The sequence below is a fragment of the Protomyctophum parallelum genome (genome assembly GCF_964188405.1).
Source record: "Protomyctophum parallelum genome assembly, chromosome: 13".
In the NCBI taxonomy this organism is placed as follows: Eukaryota; Metazoa; Chordata; class Actinopteri; order Myctophiformes; family Myctophidae; genus Protomyctophum; species Protomyctophum parallelum.
Window position 1 is genome coordinate 33018604 of NC_139708.1, and position 23413 is coordinate 33042016.

At 43.5% G+C, this 23413-nt stretch overlaps 2 protein-coding genes across 2 annotated transcripts in view; both read right to left on the bottom strand.

Annotated features, from left to right (window-relative positions):
• Nucleotides 1-681: 681 nt before the first annotated feature.
• LOC310869045 (cysteine protease atg4da-like) lies at nucleotides 682-7155 on the bottom strand. Its single transcript, XM_083779622.1, has 11 exons — nucleotides 7023-7155; nucleotides 5504-5765; nucleotides 5320-5403; nucleotides 4955-5128; nucleotides 4206-4497; nucleotides 3132-3196; nucleotides 2880-3022; nucleotides 2523-2601; nucleotides 2258-2334; nucleotides 1843-1962; nucleotides 682-1517 (listed from the first exon to the last, which is right to left on the bottom strand). Exons 2-11 carry the CDS (start codon nucleotides 5703-5705, stop codon nucleotides 1335-1337), a joined length of 1419 nt encoding a protein of 472 aa, XP_083635748.1. The 5' UTR covers nucleotides 5706-5765; nucleotides 7023-7155; the 3' UTR covers nucleotides 682-1334.
• A 2292-nt stretch (nucleotides 7156-9447) lies between these two features.
• LOC310868611 (microtubule-associated serine/threonine-protein kinase 1-like) overlaps nucleotides 9448-23413 on the bottom strand; it is a gene marked incomplete at its 5' end in the record, with an annotated part of 61916 nt that continues 47950 nt past the window's right edge. Inside the window, 13 exons of the mRNA XM_083779067.1 lie at nucleotides 9448-11589; nucleotides 11892-12079; nucleotides 12187-12320; nucleotides 12535-12657; nucleotides 13000-13229; nucleotides 13646-13870; nucleotides 13993-14252; nucleotides 14658-14818; nucleotides 17578-17690; nucleotides 20041-20163; nucleotides 20467-20568; nucleotides 20825-20990; nucleotides 23104-23236. Of these exons, the coding sequence (XP_083635193.1) occupies nucleotides 9863-11589; nucleotides 11892-12079; nucleotides 12187-12320; nucleotides 12535-12657; nucleotides 13000-13229; nucleotides 13646-13870; nucleotides 13993-14252; nucleotides 14658-14818; nucleotides 17578-17690; nucleotides 20041-20163; nucleotides 20467-20568; nucleotides 20825-20990; nucleotides 23104-23236 (3685 nt within the window). The 3' untranslated portion in view covers nucleotides 9448-9862. The remainder of the gene's footprint in view (nucleotides 11590-11891; nucleotides 12080-12186; nucleotides 12321-12534; nucleotides 12658-12999; nucleotides 13230-13645; nucleotides 13871-13992; nucleotides 14253-14657; nucleotides 14819-17577; nucleotides 17691-20040; nucleotides 20164-20466; nucleotides 20569-20824; nucleotides 20991-23103; nucleotides 23237-23413) is intronic.

The following is a 23413-nucleotide window of genomic DNA, read 5'->3' on the forward strand; positions in this document are numbered from 1 at the left end:
CTCTCCTACCATTAGGCCCAGTGTGTAATGGTCCTGCATGGTTGTCAGCTCAGTCCTGGTGATGTGCTGCCTCACCTTCCATAGCAAGCAGTGAGTCACTTCACACCACCTTAACAACAGTGACAAAGCTGAGGAACCTGTAGCTGTTCACTAACTTAACTTTCCACTGGAGCGCAGTTTATCTAAATGTGGGCATGTGCTGCTTGCAGATGGTGCATTCACCCAGTAGGGCAGGCCCCCTAGTGCCCATAATCTGGATCAATAAGGGACTATTATGCTAAAGAGTACAGATTCCAGCCCACTGGTGCTCCTGAGGTCCTTGCTTATAGGCTAGAACATGAGGCGCTTGGCTCTGCTGGCCTGCACAAGATCTTCAGGCAGAGATGTGTGGCCACTGGCCAGGGCAGGGAAGGAACGCTCCCCAATGATCAGGACCCGGTGACGCACTTGCAGACTGATACCATTGTGGGAGGCTCTCCCTAAACACAGCAGATTCTGTGTGCAACTGATGCTGCCTGAACTTCAGTACCATGCCCATCTGTATTTTCAGCAATATGGCAGACAAGAGGGCCTAAATTCAGCAAAGCCCTCCCAGATGATAGATACATTATTTTCAATAATTAAATAAGTGCACTTTGCTTTATATGCCTTTTCATACCCAATTTAGAGTATTACAAGACATTTAGCATTTATAAAATGTTTATTCATGTGAACCTTTGGCAAAAACTACCCACAGCATAGTAATGTTTGAGCAATCTTGACTATTAAATGTAACAGTATTCTAATACCATTTCATTATATTCAGAAACCATTTCCCCAGGAATCTGAAGTGCAAGTCATACGGCCAAAGGAATCTAATTTCCCAATCCATTCAAACACAGCACATCCTGTCATATGACATCAACCCATGGTCCAATGACTACCCCAGAGTAGTTAGTTTGATCTTAACACAATATTATTTCCCAGAATGGGGAACTTTATGTTGACTAAATAATCACAAACTTGGGACAGGATTGTGTAATAGTGCACTCATAATAGATAGAAAAGTAAAAAAAAAAAACATATTAAAAGCATCATCATTCATATTCACCTAAGACCGTAAAAAACAATAAATAAAAACCAAATAATTTCTTTTATCAAAAAAGCTTATAAATTATGTTCTTGGCTCACAATATTGTTTTTTACCTCCCCTTTAGGTTATAGTCTGTGGATACAGACAACATTGTCCATCCATTCTTGTGCTTGTCAGTATTTGCCACAAAAAGCTCTGTTCCGCACGTCAGCTGAAGACAAAGATCACTTTATACCAGTGAGTGAATGTTGTCTGTCATAGTTCATAATAGAACAAACTCATCAATGCTGTTGCTGGTGTTAGTCTTAGCTAGTCTCCGCTGCTCCTTCCTCACGATACAGGCGATGTTTGTGGGTGTAGCATTTCCTCCCAACTCCCAGCCTGGAGCGCTGTGACCTTCTGCGAATGTGAACATGGGGTACTGCTCTGGAGATGTTGACAGTGCCTTGGGGGAAGCAAAGATAAATGAGAAATAAATTCATCCTCCAAGAGGAGTTTTTACTTTCCAACATTTCTTTTTTAAAGACATACGACAAAGTGCTACAAAAGTGCTAAAAAAATAAAATAAATTGGCCACCATATTGACACCAGGACCAGGTTTAATGTGGTGACTGAAACAGTACGTTTTGCAATTTTAAGACATCTTATTCATATTAGCTATTCATATCAGTTGCATCCAATATACCGGTAGAATTATATGAAAAACCAAACAAACAACCACAAAACACCCTTTTATCCAGCCAAAGCTTCACACACATAATTTTACATACTGCAATGACAGTTGAGCACAGTGAGTCAAAGTCCTTCTGGCCCTTGGCATAGAAGCCAAACGTGCAGCTGGGGTCCATTCGACTGAATCCCATCTTCCGGGGATACTTGCAGTGAAATGACTGCAAGAGGTGTTGAGGAGAAGTTAACTGCAAATGAGGTCTCATTAAGTGCAGAGGATAATCATTTCCATACCTGTGCAAACATGGCTGTTTCCCCTTTCAAGAACGCACATGCGTCCGTAATGCGTTTACATTACGGACTAATACAAGTATTCAATCAATCAAATCGCATACACCTATTTGTCTGTCAAGGTTCCTCTGCAGTTTACAGTAAACAGGCCAGAGAAAGCAGAACTACATTAAACAGGCCAGAGAAAGCAGAACTATTTAGAGTAGACAATGGCATTTCTCCTACCTCCAAGGGGAAGTCCTCCTGTGTGATGTCCACAACAGGCTGACAGTAGTGCGGGTCCAAATACAACAGATGGTCATCTGATACAAGATACCAGAGGAAATGGAGTGACTTACAACTCTGACTGTACACAATAGTAATTACAGCAACATTACCAATTAAGATCCAATATTTCGTTTGAGGTGTGTGTGTGTGGGGGGGGGGGGGGGGCTATGTGGGATTGTGTGTAGCTGCGTCTACAGGCAGACAGACAAATGTACACACATACCTTGGAAACCAACAAAGAACAAGGAGTGCTTTGGTTTTCCTCCGATGATGCCGATGCAGCATTCTAATGCCAAGAGATTCTATGGACAGGAATATCGAATGATTGGATGTTGTTTGGACTCTACTCTACAATCCATTCACTATACTATTCTCTATAATAGTTTCTCCCAAAATGTGCACATAGAATCAAAACTTTAAATCTCATACTGTACAGTATGTTACACATGGAAATGAGGACATCGTACAGAAGTACATGTTAATGCAGACAAGCAGAGGCTGCATAATTGCGTAATGGCCCATATATTGGCCAAACCGAAATATAAGTCAGGGTCTAGATATTTTCTACAGATTGTGTTACCTTGACACATGCAATGTAGTTTGGGTTGAGGTCTTGTCCTCCCAGACGTACAGGGACCAGGATGATGACTGACCTCCAAGGCTGACTGGTTCCTCTTGATGTGTGATGTCGCTCACCCAACGCTCTCACGTCCTCTTTGTAAACTGCAATGGGACAGCAACAACCGGGACAATTTTAAATAAAAGAGGTATGGTGGGGTTCAGGTACGAGTTAGCAGATATGAAGATAAATAAAAGTGAGAAAGGCACTCACTGGTGCAGTCCTGTGCAACGTAAACTGCCAGAGTGGGAATGTCAACAGATGCAGCCACAGCTTTACTGAAACAAAAAGTTATCCTGCATCACTAAAGGACCATGCAGCAATGCATATTGCACCTCAACAAAAGTAGAAAAATTAAACATTTTCCAAATATATATGTTTATTTATTATACAAAGTTCACACAAAAAGCAGCCATTTCTTATTATTATTGTTTTTATATTTTCACAATCTCATACACAGATACACCGGCTTCTTTCTAATGTTTTGATAATTCGCGCGACAGATGTATGCATATGACGGGCCTTTGACGGCATAGCGTTTAATGTGACGAATATAGTGTATTTAATTAAGAAGATGATCAGATAATGTAATTGTGAAAATAATAATAAAATTATTGAAAGACAGAACTAGTGTATTGTCTGCTAGCGTGCTGCATGCTTATGTTATGGATATACATACAGTTGACATTTACATCTTTGTCAACAAAAATACTTATTACTTATACACGCACAAATAAATTGCATTAAACAGTGGTGCCGGGCGGGTCTTTGTGCAACCGCTCCGGCATTGGAAAATAAGCTTTTACTTCCTCCGGGTTTGTTCTCCACACATTTCACACTGCCCATAGTTCATCTGCTACCCAATTAATACATCACTGTGTCACGTTTGTGTATGAATAAGCGGTCCACATGGAACTCCAATTGAGTCTCAACAACATAACATTTCTGATGACATCATGGAACCCCAGATTTCCATTATTTTGTGGGTAGTCGTATGGTAGAGGGTGGAAATCACACTGGGTACAATTAATTATTGAATATAAATGGATGGGGCACGCATTCCCAACTTGCATCACTCCCGAGTAGGCCTAGGCCTAGTAGGTTATACATTATGCTTTTTTACCTGTTGTCAAACAACAATGCATTTTCTTTCCCGACTTGCAGCATTCCCAGTAACGTTGTTCTCAACATGCGTGGTTCCCGAGTAGGCCGGTGGACTAGTCTAGTAACACCAATAGATTGAAGGTCAACAGTGTTATTTAAAATAACATAAGCAGCAAGTCTCACCGGAGCATGTGTGCCACGATAGCGGGGCCATACCAGTCACCGGCCTTTTTCCCTGAGCTTTTACCTAGCTCCACCAACTGGTGCACCCCAAAGGGGGCTGTGGGGTTGTCCACGAACCAGGACACCACCCGTCTGTGTGTAGCCTCCTGTTGAGCCTGTGTGTCTGGCAGGGAAGCCAAGCTCATTTTTCGACCCCTTCTTCGAGGTGCCATCCATCCACTTTCTACTGGCCGTGACACTTGGAGATCAATGTCATCCCTGACCCTATGGTGGCTCAAAGACCAGGTCCACCCTGGGAATGAGGACATCGTAAAGAAGTACATTTGAATGCAGAGAATGATCACTTTCTATGGTCAGGGTTAGGATGACATATTGAAAATGGTTGCTCAAAAAAGTAGAAAATGCATTTCTACCAATGTATTCCCGCCCCAGATGTTGTATTACTTTTTCTTGTTTGAAAATGTAAACGGCAACTGTCTCTTAGAATTAAAACACAATTCATCCCATCCTGTGCTGTGCCCCACCAATGCAGAGGGCTATTAACACATAATGCTCCACTAATCTCTCCACTGTCTTTCTAGTTTCTGGCTTTGGAGTTTCTAATTTTCACAAATGTTTTTGGACATCAAAGTAACCTTACATATGAGCATACTACCTCTGTGTATTTCACAGCACAGCCTAAAAAAGAATGTAGTTTGGGACTTTTAATACGTGCAATATGTCTGTGTATGTCTGTGCAGTGTGCACACCTGAGGGCAGCAGGTGTAACAGCAGGCCCTGTGCCAGCAGCATCTGTCCAGTACGCAGAACACACCCCCAGCCTCCGTCAGTGGTCAAGGCAGTGCCAGACAAAGGCAGGAAACCTCGTCTGTACGTCAGCCATGGGAGAGATGAGAAAGATCGACGGAAACGCTCCCTCTCCACTTACACAAACACAACAGAACAGAACCTCAATCAGAAACGACAGAAACCTGAAGACAAGGGGGTTTTGAAGCACAGCTGCAGATTGGTCTCGGTGTGTTGTCGCATACAGGTGCTCTTTGGATGGTTTAGTAGGTGTGCTGCAGTTAATTCATTCTAGTAACTGGCTAAATTAAAATGAGCTAGGTCTCACCTTGATTACTGAGCAAGTAGGAATGACCAAGCATTGTCACAGGAGAACTTTTTTTGAAGCGAGATTTCTGTTTCAAAGGCCAGCCTGAGGTAGAAAAAGATAGCAAAACTCTGAAAAAGAAACAGGGAAGGTCTCTCTTGCTAAAACACAGCAGACGTTTAGAATGTAGGACAGGTAAACATACCATATTTGACACTGTTCCATGCCGAGATCAGCTTGGATTTGAGTTTGCCAATTTCCACCTGCCCCTGGTCATCCTTAAACTCTTCAAAGCATTGGGGCGCTATGGACTCAGTGGAAAGGTGTAGCCAGTCATCTATGATGTTTTCCTCGTCCTCTGTGGACTGGCCCTCACAGGGAGAGGATGACGAGCAGCTGGGATTCATAACTGTGGTTGTCTGACTGACTCAAGACTGTGGAGAAATGCTGCTTATTGCCATAGTAACCTGTGCAAAAGAAAAAAGATAACAAGAGCAACTGTGGCTAGATGCTATCTGAACTTCCTCACACATTCTGTATGTGTTTCTGAGTGTGATATTAGTATTTAGGACAGTAAATCTTTAACTTTATCTTTGTGTTTGTGGAAGTAGTGGAGCCACATGATTAGTACCGTGTGACTTGAGGAACTTTTGTATGCAATTATGTGTGTATATATGTATGTATATGTATATATATATATATATATATGTATATATGTATATATAGTTAAGTATACTGTACAATTCAACACAATAAAAAAGGACAAAATATTCTATAATTATTTAAAAAGAAATGTCCATGTAATGAACATCTCATTTCATGAAGTTTATGATTACAAAAAATGAGGGTACTTGAGGCATTGCCGGTTTCACAGACTTCCTCAATGTTTGCCACTTTCTTGTTATTTGACATTTTGGCCAATGTTTTCATATTACAGTTTGTTGATTACTTTTGAATTTTGATCCGGTAATGGTCGTTTTCGATTATTTCTTGGGGTATTAAAAAGACTTAGATACCCGATGAAGGTCGTTTAGAGCGAAACGTTGTGCTTAAAGCTTAAAATGTAGGCCTACTTAAATTGTCCATTCACTGTCATCTGAGTAACTCACCATCCTGTCAACATTACAGCCATTCTTCGTCAGTTAAGCAAGAATGGCAGTATTTATTTACAGTTTGGAGAATCACAGTACATTTCAGAGTGGACGACACCATAAAGCATTACACTTTTACAATAGGGATTAGGGACCACCTTGTACGAGGGCTCCTGTTAGGGTCTTCAAGGTGTTTTTGTTGACCAGTGAGGAGATCCTGTATATATAGGAATCTTGTTCTTTGGTTGACTTTTTGATTACGTTGGTGGCCATTTTATCACCGGGAAAGATTTGCCTCCAGGATGAAAGTTAATTTAGGTAGTTAATTTAATCTTTTCGATCAATGTGTGACAGTGTGACAGAATGCAGACCAAGCTTAGTGTACGTTAATAGCTTGTGTTGTCTCTTGCACATCCCACTATGACTTCACTTAGTTATTTTTATTATTTTACAGTACTATTATGGAAATCAGACGTCTAGTAATCCACTAATCAGCAGCACTGGAGAACTCATTAAAGGCAAGCATCGACTTGGCAGCTTGGCAGACGTACCGCCAGTACCCAGGGTGTCCCGAGAGGGGCTACGCCAGTAGCAAAGCTAAAATAAATACACAGTCCAGCTTTATTCTCTTACCTTCATTCAGATCGATGTAATTCGTCGTCTCCACCAAGACCACAGCCTTGTCTCATACTGTTTTGCTATTTTGACTGATTTCGGCTATGGATTTACGTTTCGTTTACGATAGTACTACTCGATATTCGATAAGAACTCGCGCTTACTTCCTGTTAACTTCATAACAACGTGTATCTGTACCGTGATTGGGCAATAGATGACCAATCATATCTGTCCACTTTAAAGTCCTGGGATTTTCAAAAAAATTATAATAATACAAAATAATAATTATTCTTATTATTATATCAAATTTGGATCATGGTAAATTCAGGGGTTGAACATTGGAGTACAATTGAAAACCTATATAAGTAGCCTACTACTTGAGTTATTTTGTTAATTTGTTTTACTTACTTTACTGGACAGTAACCTGTGTGTGTGTGTGTGTGTGTGTGTGTGTGTGTGTGTGTGTGTGTGTGTGTGTGTGTGTGTGTGTGTGTGTGTGCGCGCGTGCGTGTGTTAGTGTGTGCGTGCGTGTGTTAGTGTGTGCGTGTGTTTCGACCGGTTGATCTCTCGCTGGACGATGTTTGCCTGTTTCTGGCTACACTATAATATGACTGTACAGTATAGGCCTACAAAGAATAGAAAAAGACATTGATTTGTTTCTCTGTTTATTACATTTGCACTATGGGCTCTTCTTTTGCATTAGTTTTTCACAACAGTGACTGGAGCATGTGATATGGACGAACAGCAGTGAGAGAGATAATTCATAATTGTGATATAAAAGTCATACAGTGAGAAAAATGGACATAACAGTAATATTGCAACTCTCAGTTTTATGGAATGGCAGAAGTAACCCAGCACAAAACAGTTCAACCACACAGATTTGGTAGATTCTCTCAGTTTTAGATTGACAATTAAGAGATTTCAAATTTATCTGAGCAGCAAAGCAAAAGTGAACCAACCACTGACATAAAACTTTGAATAAATGAAAATGTATAATAAATAGATTAAAAAATAAACAAATTTGACACAAATTAAAGTGCAATTTCCACACCTCAGCGCACACACAAATATACAGGCATTTAACATCTAAACGTGACTTTCTTATCTGTTAAAATGCACACAGCATCATGGATCGAATGAATATAGGTCTTATCTCATATGAGCTAGGACTGTCCAGGAAATTCAACTGTTTTGAGAACAAAACAAATGTATATAAACGAGTAAAAAATAAATAAAGATGATATAATGTTACATCCAAATTATTAAAAAATAAAATAAAAGATGTGCAGGAATTGGTTAAGGTTCTCCACAAATGTCGATTAATTATCACCAAACACAGCTCATTTTCAGCCCAGGATCTTTGTTGGGATGTCATGTGTTACTGCTGACCACAAGATGGCAGCCTAACATAGGTCTGAATGGTCTGAATCTGGTCTCAGCATCCTGACGTGGGACCTCCAGTCTACTATAACTGCGGGCACACTAGGATTGCATATTATCATTATAAACCGTAAACAACACCTCACCCCTAAATGAAAACACTGGCACATTTCATCACACGTTACATTATACAATGCTACTTTTGCATACATGGAAGGGAGGGAGAGCATGTGGGGTGCTAGCCTAGTTTCCTATATAGTGCTAGTCTCATTATGCTTCTTTGTGTATTTTACTGTCCGACCAGATTCACAGGAATGCATACAAAGACTCCTCTACATCTCAACACTAATGTATTCACTTTCAAAGTATAGGCTATACATTTCACAAAAGGTCAATGAAGAGAACTTGTAAAATATAATTCGATTGCCAGGCTTATTGCGACACAAGCCATTATACCCTCATGACCGCCGTCTTGTCTTGAGCACAATGTAAACTTTTTTTTTTAAATAGGGACACACCAAAAATGGCATCAAAAGCACAAAATCTGTGTAGTGTCCTTGTGCAAGTTCCAATAGTCCACCTCCTTTCAACAACAATTCAGCCCTTAAATAGACCAGAAACAAACCGATTGATTCACCCTCTAAATCTTTGTCTCTGCAAGCAGGTATGTCAAACTAGTTTGTGGCATATGTTAGCACTGGACTGTTACAGATAATTATTTTCGTGTTGCCTTTTTCTACACCACACAACCTACAGTACTAAGCCCGAACACTTTTAGCAGCTGAGTGTTGAAGAAATTTGCTGGGCATTTTTCCTCCTTTCAACTAAACTAAAAGATGGCACTAAATGGTTGTATCTGAACACAGATTGACTTAAAGGATTACATTTATGGTGATAATGATGCAATATTCACATGGAGTCCAGATCGGGGAGTCCCCCCCCCCCCCCCCTTCTGTTATCCCTTAACGGGGTGGGTTTCCCACCCTGCAGAGTATTACAGTACACAAGACTAACATGGTCGGCGTGTGAATTATGGTCAATAACGGGACAGAATCCTGCCTGGTCACATGCTGTCAGACAATGTTGTTGGTGCTCTGTTGACATGTTGTTCACAGTGTTCACTACCATAAGGTCTATTTTTATAGTTTCTCATCTTTTCTTTAAATATTCTCTTTCATTTTCATGTACAATGTAGGACATGCATTATGACATACGCTTTTTGACTATATACAACACAATGTGCTGAATAGTACATACACAGAACACCATTTACACACATCAGAGAACAGTAGTTGATGCACCTTCCTTCATACCTTCTTTTATCTATTTATTATGTATATTGTTTTTTTTTGTTTTCTTTTGGCATTTATGTTATAGTTTCACCAGTCAGCAATATGTGGCATTACGATGCTACAGGATTCTTTCAAATCCAAAAAGGCATTGAGTAGGGCAGTCCAAGCTTGTCCTGTATTCCCAGATCACGAGTGATGCTTGGAGCTCCGTGTGTTCGCCTTATCGGACTGGATTAGACCAGTTGTCCCCGACGGGGATGCTGTCTGGGGGCCTCGGCGACCACCTCCGGACGAAGCCTCTGCTTTTCCTGCAGAGACACCCCGTCTTTCCTCACTCGCCGCCTTGGGGGAGTCTTTCCCCTTGACTCCTTCTTGTGTGGGGCCGTCTTTTCCCTTCATAGGCCCGAGCACAGTTTTGGCCACGCTGGTGAGCTGGGTGACAAAGCCGCCCTTGTCCCCGGGGAACGCCGGACGTGTTTTACTGGAGCAGGGGGAGGTGGACGACGGCGACATGGGGTTCTCCTCCAGGGCCTCCAGGTGGTTCCCATCTTCCCTGGCACCGCGGTAGCTGCTCGATGGGTGTATCTTTTCTCCCCTGGGTTTGGTGACGACAGTGGTGGCGAGGGCTGTGGCTGTCGTTGGAGCAGCTTGGGTCAGAGGCTGCGTTGGGACCGGAGGTGCGGGACCTTTGCCCCTGGTGGTCTCAGTTGCTTTATTATCACTGCTGCTCAGCCCTCCTTTCACAGGGTGCTCGCCTGTCTCTGTACCTCTGCATAGCATGGATGGCTCCGTGGCAGAAGATTTTTGTGCGGCGCCTTTGTCTGCACTTGCACTTCCTTTGGCTTTCTCCTCTGTCTTCTCTTGGGTTTTAGGCATTCGGATGCTATGTGTCTGGATGCTTTGCTGTTTACCGTTTAGTGGCTGTGTGTCCTTTGATATGCCCGGGGTTGCCATTGTTTTCTCACTGGCTTTAGGGGATGATCCTGTACTTGCTGTGTTAGACGTGGGAGGACTCACATTTGGCATTTTGTCCCCAGGACTGCAGGGCGTGCTTCCTGTAGTGGAGGGAACCAAAACCGGGCTAGACTTGGTCTTCACTGTGGCTAGACAGGTGTCGCTCTTTGGATCCCCAGCAGAGGGCGACGTCTTTGCCGTGTCAGTAGCACTGATGTTGGACACGGGTTTAGTTAGCACACTTTGAAATTGCGTCTCAGACGCCATGGCGTTACCATCTTTCTCTCTCCCTGTGAGCAGGGTGTCGCGGCTAAGCGGCGACTCCTGCCTTCCTAGTCTCCTCACAGGTTTGAGCCCGCCTAACTCTCCTGTGGTGGGCGGAGACGGCGAGGAAGAGGAGGACGTAGGCGAGGGCGGAGCGGGTCCATTCTCTCCCTCCATCTCCAGTAGGCTCTGCAGGCTGTGCTCGCAGTGGAAGGACTCTCTCCTGTAGTCGCCATGCGTCACCTCCAGGCTGTGCTTGCGCATGGACACCCCCCCACCCGTGAGAGGAGATGTGGACGACGAGGAGGATGATGAAGATGACGAAGGAAGGTGCGGTGCTCCCAGCTTCTCAGCCGACTGCACGCGCTGCAGCAGCGGGGACCGGGGTGGCTCGGCACTCTTAGGCCGTGGCCGGGCGATTGGAGGCGAGGAGTGCAGCTTTGCGGGGAACGTCTGTGTGGTGTTGGAGCTGCCCACAGTGTGGCCGCTCAGCGGCGGGGGTGACGAGGTGGTGGGGGAAGGGGTGTGGGCCAGTGGTGACAGGGGTATGTTGCCAGCGGACTTGCAGCGTGCAGAGCGGTACTGCCGGTGCAGCTTGGGAGAGAGGCCGTGCAGCGAGCTGGGCCTCATGTGCTGGGAGGCAGCGGGGGAGTTGGGCGTGCTGGAGGCCGGGGAACTACTCTGAGATGACGTGCCTAGGAGGAGAGGAGAGAAGAGGAGAGTCACTGTCAACTGTTCATTCACAACATTGTTTGTAGTTTTATTTATTATAATTTAAATGGATTGTTCTTGAAGAAAAATCAATTCAAGTAATAGGAATAATCGATACTTACACAAAAATACACAATACAACAGAGAGTTAGAGGAAGAATGAGAAACATGACGGGCCAGATTATGATAACTTATCCTTGCTGTGTATTTGTTCTGCATAATAGTCAAAGTAATAGTGGTTGTCAGAGCAAATAAAATCAGCTGGGCAGATAAATCTGACACTAACCGAGGTAGGGTGACTCAGGGGTGGAGCGGTAGCTCTGGGTGGGGGAGCGAGCAGAGAGGCTGTGTGTCGGCGAGGCAGGAAGACTGTCTCCAGACGACAGCGATCGGTTCAGAGACGACAGACTGCGACTGGTGTGGAGCAGGTTGGACTGTTTGGTGATCTTCCTGAACAGGGAGCTGCGTTTCTTACTGCAAGACAAACAAGAGGGGACGAATAATGACAGATGCAGTAGTCAGCAGGGCATGGCCACGATAAGGGGAAAAGGGTGATGCAGATGAATATTTCTATAACTCACTCTTGCCCATCTTTGGCTGCTGGCCTCTTGTTGCGCCGTGCCATCTTGGATTTGTAGCTGGATTTGCGAGCAGGACCAACCTTTATAGATGTGTTCTCAAAGGGAGTCGTCGTGACTGTCACTTTGTTTCCACTCTGGGAGGAGGATAAATAAATCATTATAGTATAGCAGGATACGCCAACCATTTATTAAATGAAACTGGAACTATTTTTGGAGATTTGGTTTGAATGGAAAAAAAAGTACAGTAACTGTGGTCAGTTTTACTAAGACTAATAGGTTAATAGAGGAAATAGAGGTTAAAGAACAATTTAACTTGAGCAGTTTTGACCCATTCTGTCTTCCCCTCACCTTCAGGATGAGCTCCACTACCTCGGTGTGAACCAGACCGTGGACCGACTCTCCGTTCACATGGGTGATGAGGTCTCCAGCGCTAACACCTGCGTCCTGGGCGGGGCCACCATCCTCGACGTGCTGTGATTGGATCAGAGTGCTGCTTTAGAGACTTGGTAGACGAGTCGCATTAACTAGCCTGTTTGTTTTGTTAGTGAACTGTGGTGTCAATCATTGTTTGTGGCCTGATACTCTAAAACAGTATAGACATCAAAGAGTAGGAAATTAATGCATATTTTGAGGCGCAAACGTTTTCTCAAGAGGAAATAATTTGTTGACACACACACACACACACACACACACACACACACACACACACACACACACACACACACACACACACACACACACACACACACACACACACACACACACACACACACACACACACACACACACACAATAATATAAATGCTCTCTCACCCAGACCATGTGATGCACGCTGTACACATCACTGTCTCCCATGTAGACCCGGATGGCTCGGAGGGTGAAGCCATACTTCTTGCCTGAGCGGTGGATGGTAATGGGCGAGCGCAGCACACTGACTGTAGGGGAGTAATCCCGGCTGGGGGAGGAGTCACGGGAGGAGGGGTCGGAGGAGATGGAGCGAGGTGACATCGGGCTGGCCAGTGGGGAGGTGCCATGCTGCTCCACTGTGGCAGACCAGGAAGCATGATGAGCATAGATATTGCCACAATGCGGTTTAAAGTCATACTGACTAATGTTAATTTGAGTTTTAGGTTTTTTTTGGCGACTCTTCTAGCGTCGTTGTCATTACAGTGTTTGTCTACATGGAACAACTGCTTGAAATAAAATGCTGGGTCATAGCGAGGATATTTTGGAACGCAACAAGTTGGCAGAAATGTTATCTATTAACAAAATACATTTGCGGTGCCTACATCATTTTGGCACAAAATAGTGTTTAATAGTGTTTCGAGAAGTTGTCAAAAAGACATTCATGTGGAATTGATATTGTGAAAAATATACCAGGGAAAGATTATATAAAAAATAACTAATACATAGTGTATATAGAGTATATAAATTAGTTACAAAGGGCGTGTTTGTTCACCTGCGGGGATGATGACAGAGAGAGCTGTGGCAGAAGCAGATTTGATGACTTTGGTCCCCGGCCGTGAGTTAGGTTTCTCCCCGTCAACTGAGAGTTGTGGATGGCGGACCCGTCGCAGCACCAGATCATTGGTGGCCCCTCTGGGCCCCTGGGGATCAGGCACCCCGAGAACAGCTGTGCTGCCTGGCAGAGGTGTTGACGCCTCAGCCGGCCTCAACTGCTTGTCTGTGACACGGGAGAGACATGAATGGTAACGGCGTTGACTTCTCTTGATTGTGGCATCCAATAGGGAAGATGAAGGACTTTCGGAATTTGCAATCCAAGGTTACAGTCACATGTTCTCTTACCCCCAGCGTTGAGCCCGTTGGTCTCTTTGAGGAGAGACTTCAGATCTCCCTGATTGGACATGGAGGCCAGACCTCCCTCCAGTGAAGCTCCCCTGGTTTTGACCTGTGGCTGCCGGGTGGGGAAGGGTAGCTCAGGGTCGCCCTCTAAAGGCGAGGCAAAGCGATGCGTGTCCATGAGGGCTGAAAAGCGCCGGCGGGCTCCGGAAGGTGGGCTGGAGTCACTCTCTGTGAAGGAGGACTCGGAACAGGACAGCCGCTTCCTGGATAACGAAGAACACATGTGTCAGATTAGAGACACTATAACGTCCACCAGTCAAGTCATTATAGATTAAAGTAGATTCAATGATAACAATCTGTTCTATGTATATGTCATGTTAGTGATATGATTAATTAATGATTTTCTTTTTACTGTATATCAGAATCCACAATAACACCCAGATCTTTTACCTTGCTTGCTGGGTTAACTTTATTACATAATTTATATATAACAGTGTATTACTTCAAGACCTGGTAGTTCATTGCAACGTAGCACTGTGTCACCTTTATTGTATCACCTGCACGGCTTGTTTACATTCAGATTTAGTTCAGCACGGTGACCAAATGTTTTTCAGTTCACTCTACACGTACATAAGTAAGTGACTTTTTGAAAGCAGTAAAACACTTACATCTCAGGGGACCCAGTCCTCCAGGTCTTGTCCCTGAGGGTGAGACTGCCCAGACTCTCTCTCTTGGCCACCCGGTCCTCCCTGGGGCCCTTGTGCTCCCGTCGAGTGACGGTGGGCGGTTTGTGCTCCAGCTGGGACAGATGTTCCATGCTGCTGTAGACCTGTTCATGTCCACAACAAATATACATTAGATGCATCATGTGGCTGTGTCTGCAGAGAGGGAATATTATAGACCCTTGCATTGTGTTAGGGTCATTTTTGATGGTAAAAAGTACCCTTTTCACATTTGATTTTTGGAACAAGGCTTCATGATATCCTCAGAAACAGCTATTTTGACGCAACCAAATTAATTCTCACCATTTTAGTTAATTCTAGTGGTCTCCATAAAAAAGTGACACCTGTGGTGTTACGGGTAAAATGGACCCGTATACATTTATGTCATGAAAGACGGTAAAAAGTATACCGTACTTTCTTTTGGTATACCGGTATCTGCAAGCCCACCTTTACATGATACATCACTCAACCGATAAATTGGATTAATAAATGTCTGTCAATCTGTTGGTTGATTTAACAATTATTTGATGAAATCTGTCAAAACGCACAAACTTGTCCTCCTCGGCTTCGTACACACATAAAGAACAACTGTGTTGTGCTCTGCCTGTGTTTCATGGCCACCTCAATGCTTTTCCAATGGAAGTCACATGGTTTGACCAAACATTTTTGTTTGATGCGGGGAGGGGGGGGGGAAATCAAACACAAGTGTTCTTCGTACACACATAGGGCCTGATTCTTCAAAAACGAAATGCGCCAGAGTGTAACGGTGGCGGAAACAGATATCGTATTTATCCGTCCGATCAAGCTACGTTGAGATGACGTGTTATTCAGAGAGTGGTGTGTAACACAGGTGCGCTGGCGTATCGCAGGTGTATGTCATACTGAATTCAGCTGGTGCAAAGTGATCGGAAAAGCACCCGACAACCTCATTTGCATTGATCCACGCCCAATTTCATACCATAAAAGGCTTCAAGCATGACTCAGCAAACAGCAGTTTGTCTGAGATCCGTCCGTCAAAAAAAGAAAAAAGGCTTTGCAGACATAGCGGCTTCACAAATTAGGCCTAAAATAAAAATGATTGCTGGAAAGAAATCACAGCCGCGGTCACTGCTATGAATATAGCCCGCACTCTATTCATTTAATAATTCTACACATGTAGGAGCAGGACAGGCTTTTATGTTATGTCGTTTTTGCACCATTGTATTACCACTGTAGGCTACTATATATGTACAAACTGACATCAATCCATCAAAGGACACCGAAGGAAATTAAAATATTTCCAAGCTTACAACGTTGCGTGCTCCGCTGAAGCAATATAATTATAATTTATTTAATTAAGTTCGGGACCAAGGCGGGTGCTCAGTGCTCACTCACACCTTTGCAGAGGTAAAACATATCCGATATTTAAAATATCGGATATATGTCAAATTGTCAATGCAAAAGTCATCTTTTGAGAGAGAGCTAGAGAGAGGGAGGGGGGCATGGGCCCTCGACACTGGTTTGCGCGATAAAGAACAGTATAGCCTATACATTCATAAGTGAATAATTATAGGCCTACCTCGTAGGCCTGGGATCCTCTTGTCTGAAGAAATTATAATCCAGTGAGTTTATCCAGTGAGTTAAACTATTCTGTGTGTGGCATCCATGTGATCAATATCAATATACATTATTATAAATTCTGTCTGTCTGTCCGTCATGTTTGTGAACAAGCGCGAGTGGAGGTGAGCTGGCTTAAAAATATGATATGACTGGCCGACTTTCAAACACGCTGACGCCATTCATTAGGCTAATGTGGTCTTCTATTTTTTATATAGGGCTAATTAGCCCTATTCATTTTCCAATGTGAATCGGATCGGCAGCATGCTGCTGTCTGCCCCCCCCCCCCTTCCCACACACACACACACACACACACACACACACACACACACACACACACACACACACACACACACACACACACACACACACCGACAGTGAACTCAAGGAGCTCCGTAACAAAACAATTTCAATAGGCCTGCCGCCTACTGCAGGCATTACTAAACTAAACAATGTTGGATTTGTACTGTGCAGAATGCAGATAAGCCTATGTTCTTATTATAATTGTGACTTTGTTTTTTAACATGCAGCGCGAGTCCGCGAGAGCCGATCTACAAGCTCACAACCGCACTTCGAGTAGAAGGCTGCCGAGTGAGCAGCCCCAATCGCGCATGATAGAAATATCCTAATGCATGCATTTAGGCATACAAGTGCACTCGGCTTTTATATATATATATATATATATATAGGCTATCTTTTTTTTATGTGCTGATCGACCAATATGTTGGGGACACATGCCTACATATTTTATCTGAGATTTGAGAACAATTTATTGATTCAGCATGAAGACTAAAGCCTTCTGAATAAATCTATACGCAAGTGTATGCTTGCATAGATTTCTCCGCCACCTAAAGAGGTCCCGTAGGATTTGGCGGAGTTTCCAAACAACCTACGTGAGCGTCAAGTTCACGGTCATTTCCATGAATTCCAAATTAATGTGGGAAATCCATGTAAATGCCTTTCCGCTGATATATTGACGTGACGCTAGCGGAAACGCGTTGAAGAATCAGGCCCATAAAGAACAACTGTGCCGTGCTCTGCCTGAGTTTCATGGCCGCCCCAATGCTTTTCCACTGGAAGTCACGTGGTTTGACCAAACACTTGTGTTTGATTGCCCCCCCTCCCCCCATCACACACAACTGTTTGGTCAAACCACGTGACTTCCATTGGAAAAGCATTGAAACACGGAAAGCACAGAGCATGTTCGTCTGATACGTGTGTACGAAGCCCTCTACTGTCATGCTGTGCTGTGCTGTGCTGTGTGGCTGACCTTGCTGAAGCGAGGGGAACAGGATGAGAAACGTCGGATCTCCACAGGTTCCTCATCATCATTGGTGTCGTCCTCATCGTAGGAGTGCACGTGATGGTAGCGATCGGAGCGTGCTGGAGCAGAGGGGACAAACATATTGTGACTATCATGGGGAAGGACAGATAAACAAGCCAAGGGACCCACAGGGGCAGAGCACTATTATTTAGACCTAGACCATAATGTAATATTGAAGTGGAGGCGCTGAAAATGGTCAATTCTGCCTACATATAGAGCCTTTATCCAAGACACTTTACATAGATTGTGCATTGCATTCACCCATTCACCCATTCACACACACACTGCTCCAGATAATTAGGATGGGTAAATGCAGAGGTAATATTACACGTATGTACACATGTACAGTGACAAATACCCCAAAAACATCTACATAATTTATGTAATTTCTTATCATCAGGCTGAATTAGTCTTGCAATATTGCTGGAAAACGGCCCAAAATGTAATTCTGCTAAAACTGTTAATGGAATTGATGGCAGTGGACGGCAATGTGATGGTTATTCTGAAAGGCGCAGTAGCATCCCATTCTCTACAGCAACAAAGTTGGTTGTGTGCCCGGCTACCCGCCAAGCTACAAATAGGACAGCTTTTTGTATTTTAAGTGTCAAACCCAGCCAGTGTATTAATAACTCCTGCTGGCACAATGCGTGGGTGGTGGTAATGTTCAGACTGCACAGCAGGACCATTTTGTCCAGTTAACCCATTTTGAGATCAGATTCAAAAAATGTCTTCTACATCGTGACAGTTTTCTGAAAAAGTTATCTTTCTATGTCGGTCGTTCTTCGATTTCTCAAAAATAGCAGACCTACAAGCTCGTAGCGCGCCAGTCTGTGGCACGCTATGAGCTTGTAGATCTAGGTTTAGCCTGAATTAAGTTGCATTTAGCCAAACATAGCCGATCTACAAGCTCACAATGCATCCAAACACTTTGAGGTTTTAGATCTGATATATTTTTAATCAAGGGATACCACTGTGTCCTGTGTTTCATACTCTACTGCGGTACTGCCATGACATTTGAATTTCCCCTGTGGGATCAATAAAGGTCTATCTATCCATCTATCTAAGCTCTTCTAAAGCTGCAAACTCAAATGGATTTTCCTCAACATGCTGATTGGACACATTCAGCTCCAAAAAAAGCATCAATACCTGTTCCTCCTCCTAGGATACCATGATACCAGGCTTAAGGCTGCAGCATACTCCAAAGGAACAAGACAGGGCTTGCCGACATTGAATGACAAAACCATGTTATACTTACTAATCGTTAGAACCTCATTGAATGCAAGACCCTGTCCAGTCAGTACTCTGCATAGCAACACCATGGTTCCCTCAATGCGAGCCACTGAAGCATTGTGTATAGCTCGGTTTATGAAATTATTTTCATCAACCTCCGACATGCCTTGACAGAATTTATCTTGGAGATTTTGCCATTTCTGGCGACAGACACAATGGACAAAGTGTGTACTATCTCTCAGTTCATTGCCATTTGGTTGTGTTTGTAGACACTCATAGAGGGATTATCCACACAGACAACCTTCCTTCAAAACTGTCCATGGTACGTTGCGGACAGGTGACGGAAATAAAACAATATAAATCATGAGGGCGTTCTGTCTGAACAATCACACATGATGTTTGGCTGGGAGGTGTTCGGCTATAGTTAGAACATCTTAGAGGCGCACAAACCACTGAAAGGCACTGCCTTTCTGATTCTATTTAGTGCCGTCAGATAACTCACGAATAGATTTAACCAACATTTATTATAGAATCAGAATACAAGTGTGCATAAAATATATTATCTTGGTGTTCGGCTCTGCTGCAATTTTCTCCCTGCTCGGCACAATTAAACACCATCATTAAACATAAAGAGCAGGGAGATAGATATACAATAACAACCCCCCCATGGGGAACAGAAATAACAGAGCCCAGCACCGGTGGTGCTGGGGTGGCGGTGAGAGCAAACCATGCATAACAACAAGCAGGAACCATATGCAGAAGGAAGGCAGGAAGAATGCATGCAGTCTAGGTGAGCATAAATACCCCGCCCAATTGGTCAGCTGACTGCCACATCAGCGTATGATGTGTGGGTCTTGCACACTGAATACAACCACATAGTAATGCAGCATATTAACCCCTCGGATACAATGAGCATAGCATGAAGCCACTTGAGTATATCTGACAGAAATAATTCTGGAAGCTACGTATCATTTGTTATTGACCCACCCTATAGCCGAAACAAAGTTTGTGTTTGGTTGGAATATGCTGCAGGCTTTAGTAGTGTTGCACGGCAGAAAATTGGGGACTGGGTACCGCGAACCCCCCCTGGAACAGATCCCATTCTTATATGACAGTGCATTGAGAATAATTTGGTTAGAGTAGGCCCAGAATTCCTGGCAGCGCTGCTTGCACACTCACTGTCAAAATAACTAGTGTCCTCCTCCGACTCCAGGTGAGGGATAAACTCTGCTTTTTGTCTCAGAAGGCTGTTCCAGTCCAACTCTGTGAAGAAGGAATGCTGCTTCACCTCGAACGCACCTCCTGGGGCAGGAAGAGAGGGGGACGAGAGACAGACAGGAAGAAAGAGAGAGAATGAGAAAGAGAGGAAACGAAGAAGGAGGGAGAAATCAACATATTAGTCTTAACCTCAGTATTAATCAGAATGAATCCCCCAAACCCTATTAGTCTCTTAAGCCAGAAGACTATTCCACAACCTTCAAATGCTACATACAATCTGTAACTACGCCCCCTGAAAGCAGGCCCAAATGGAACTTCGTTAATTCATTCTCCATCAGTAGTAGTAGTAGTAGTAGTAGTAGTAGTACAGAAGATGTTGCAGCTAACCTGTGCCCAGTCGCACCAGAGGATTGGTCTGCAGCAGAGTGGAGATTAGATGCTGGGCGTCGGCAGGGAGAACGTCATCACCCTCCGGCCACACAATGTCATCTGCAGCACACAGTAGACAGTCTCTGATTTTCATTAGCAGATCTCCAACGCGTCGCTTTGCGTTGTGAGCTTGTAGATCTGCTATTTTCACCACTAATTAAATGTTTTTTTTTATTATTTTGAAACGAAAGAAAGGGGCCATTAACAAATTGGTCTGGGACCCAAACATTGGTTGCTTTGTTTAGGACTCAGGTGAGGGCTTGGACCCTTGTGTCCTCACCTGTGAGGACCTGTGCGTGGACCCTTGTGTCCTCACCTGTGATGACCTGTCCAAACAGCTCCTCTGTAGTGTCTCCAAAGAAAGGCACACAGCCCACCAGGAACTCATAGAGGATGATGCCCATGGCCCACCAGTCCACAGGCTTCCCATAACCCTGGCGAAGAATCACCTCAGGAGCAATGTACTCTGGTGTTCCACACACCTGAAAGAAAGAAGGCCACAGTTTAGCTCCACATGCTTCTCTTATACAACAATAATATTGACCTATATTATAGGTGAGAGCTCCTAATCATAAACTACCCCAATCCTATCCGACATTATCTGCCTGTTAAGGATTAGTGAATTCCATGCAGTCAATAGCCAATCTCTGCAAATAAAGGAGAAACAGCGCCCTCTTCGATTATACTTGAACGTCTCCTTTGTCCATCAATAGCCGTGTGATTTGTAATGGGTTTGTTTCCTTTTGTTGTTGGTGGCTCACTGTACAGGGTAAGGGTCATTTGATAGATAATTTCTATCTGTTTATATTTTATGCTTGATTGATCATTTCCTTTGACCTTTTGACCCTTTTAATCTGGTAGTGACTTCACGTTAGTGAGAAGTATTCTTGTACTGTCTCTGTCTCCCTACATGAATTTGACCTCGCTGTATGACTTTCTTATCAGCCAGGTGCCATGGCAACCGGGCCATACCCCCTTCCCAGCTCGCCGAGACGGCAAGCTGAAGATAAATTTATCCTGTGAGGCCGAGACAACCTCTGTGTTTTGTAATTTTCCATTTCAGTATATTTCCATACTTTGAGTACGATACTCCTCGTGTCGTGCCACGTCGCTTTGTACCATCCTCCATTTTGTATTGTAAAAGTATATATACCGGATTCCATTTTGGGAGACGGTAGAGAGAAACCCAACCTACCAGATCCCTCACGGGAGCTGGCTCTGTATTTGATTATCATGCTGTGTTTGTGAATCCTGTTCTATTTCTCTCTGAAACGATGATATAAAACGACAAAAAACCTAGCTCTGCTCTGGACTTCTCTTCTTGGGGGTGCATTCAGGTAATATCTTGGTTATGGGGTAATCCTTCCTGTTCATATTGGCTATTTACTTAAAGTATTTTGGTCAAAGCTAAAGTTAAGTATAAGTATTGTAATGGGATTACTCCTAAAGTATTATTGTGAGCCTTCCGGAGCATTTTGGTTCTGTTCCGGAGCAGCTCGCAGCTTCATTTAGCCCTCTGCTATCGAAGATATTTTCATAACTTATAGTTACAGGGGCTTACAGTCCCCCCTGTCATTTTTTATCATGATGGGATAAAATACCCATCATCATTCAACAGTATAAATACTGTAGATCATTCTGAACTGAGCTAAAATTCACTGCTCCTGTGTCCCAACAACCATGCTTACTTTCACAGTTACTGTAAGATTATAACAACTTAACAATAAGCTTGGACATTGTCTGGTTAAGTGCAGTTCAGTGTTGTTTAAAGACTGAAACGCCGAGCCAGGAAGGGAATATAGAAACTTTGAACAAATTGGCAGAGTTTCCAGAAAGCGAGTGGGAGGCATGTGAGCAGAGAGAGTGAATGTTTGTGTCCAGCTGATGGGATCGCTGCAAGAATGCCAAGACCAGATGAAAGCACTGCTTTTGGTTTTCATGGGCAGATGGCTACGCTATGGAGTTGGTTTTTGGCCACGGACCTGCCTGTTCCAGAAATAACGAGGCCTTTGGAATTCAAGCATACATTTTGAGAAGAAGAGAAGAAGCCTCATCTAACAACGGAACTGATAATAATATCTGAGAAGCTATTGGCTAATTCTTCTGTTAAATGTTTATCGTTTCATCTCTTTGCGTTCTTCTGGATATGGCTGGCATGCAATTAACGATCAATCTGCATAGAAATAAACAGATCAAACACATACTGCTTGCATCACTTTAAAAATAAATGAAAATTAAACACAAATTAATATTAATGTCTGAGACCAAAGGTAAAATGTTTTTAATTTGGCCATGCAATGTTAATTAAAGGAAGATTGGGTATGTTCCCTACAACAAAATGTCAAAATAGAAGATAAAATAAAAGAGCTTAAAAGAGTACACGTACATTTTTCTTTGGCAATTCTTGCTTTTACTTATAGATAGTAGGCCAGCAAAGAGACAAGACACTGAAAGGAGTTAGGACATGCAACACAGGTCTCCAGTCTGACTAGTCAACACAAAGAGACAAGACACTGAAAGGAGTTAGGACATGCAACACAGGTCTCCAGTCTGACTAGTCAACACAATGAATATACTGGCGTGTGTCTCCTTTACCTGTTTATCCAGGAACTCGCGGGTGTCCTTCTCTATATGGCCCTCATACAGGTTGGTGGTGAGACTCATCAGACCCATCTTGGACAGGCCAAAGTCTGTCAGCTTGATGTGGCCCATAGAGGTGATCAGCAGACTGCAGACACACAGTGATGACGCTCGTTCAACTTCAAAAAGCTTTATTGTCCATAAGTACAATCAAAGTGGAAACCGTGAACAAGTGGTTCTAAAACCTGAATTCTCATGTTGCGTTGCACACCGGTGTAGCGTGCTGAAAATATAGCAATCTGCATAGCAATAGCATCTGTATTTT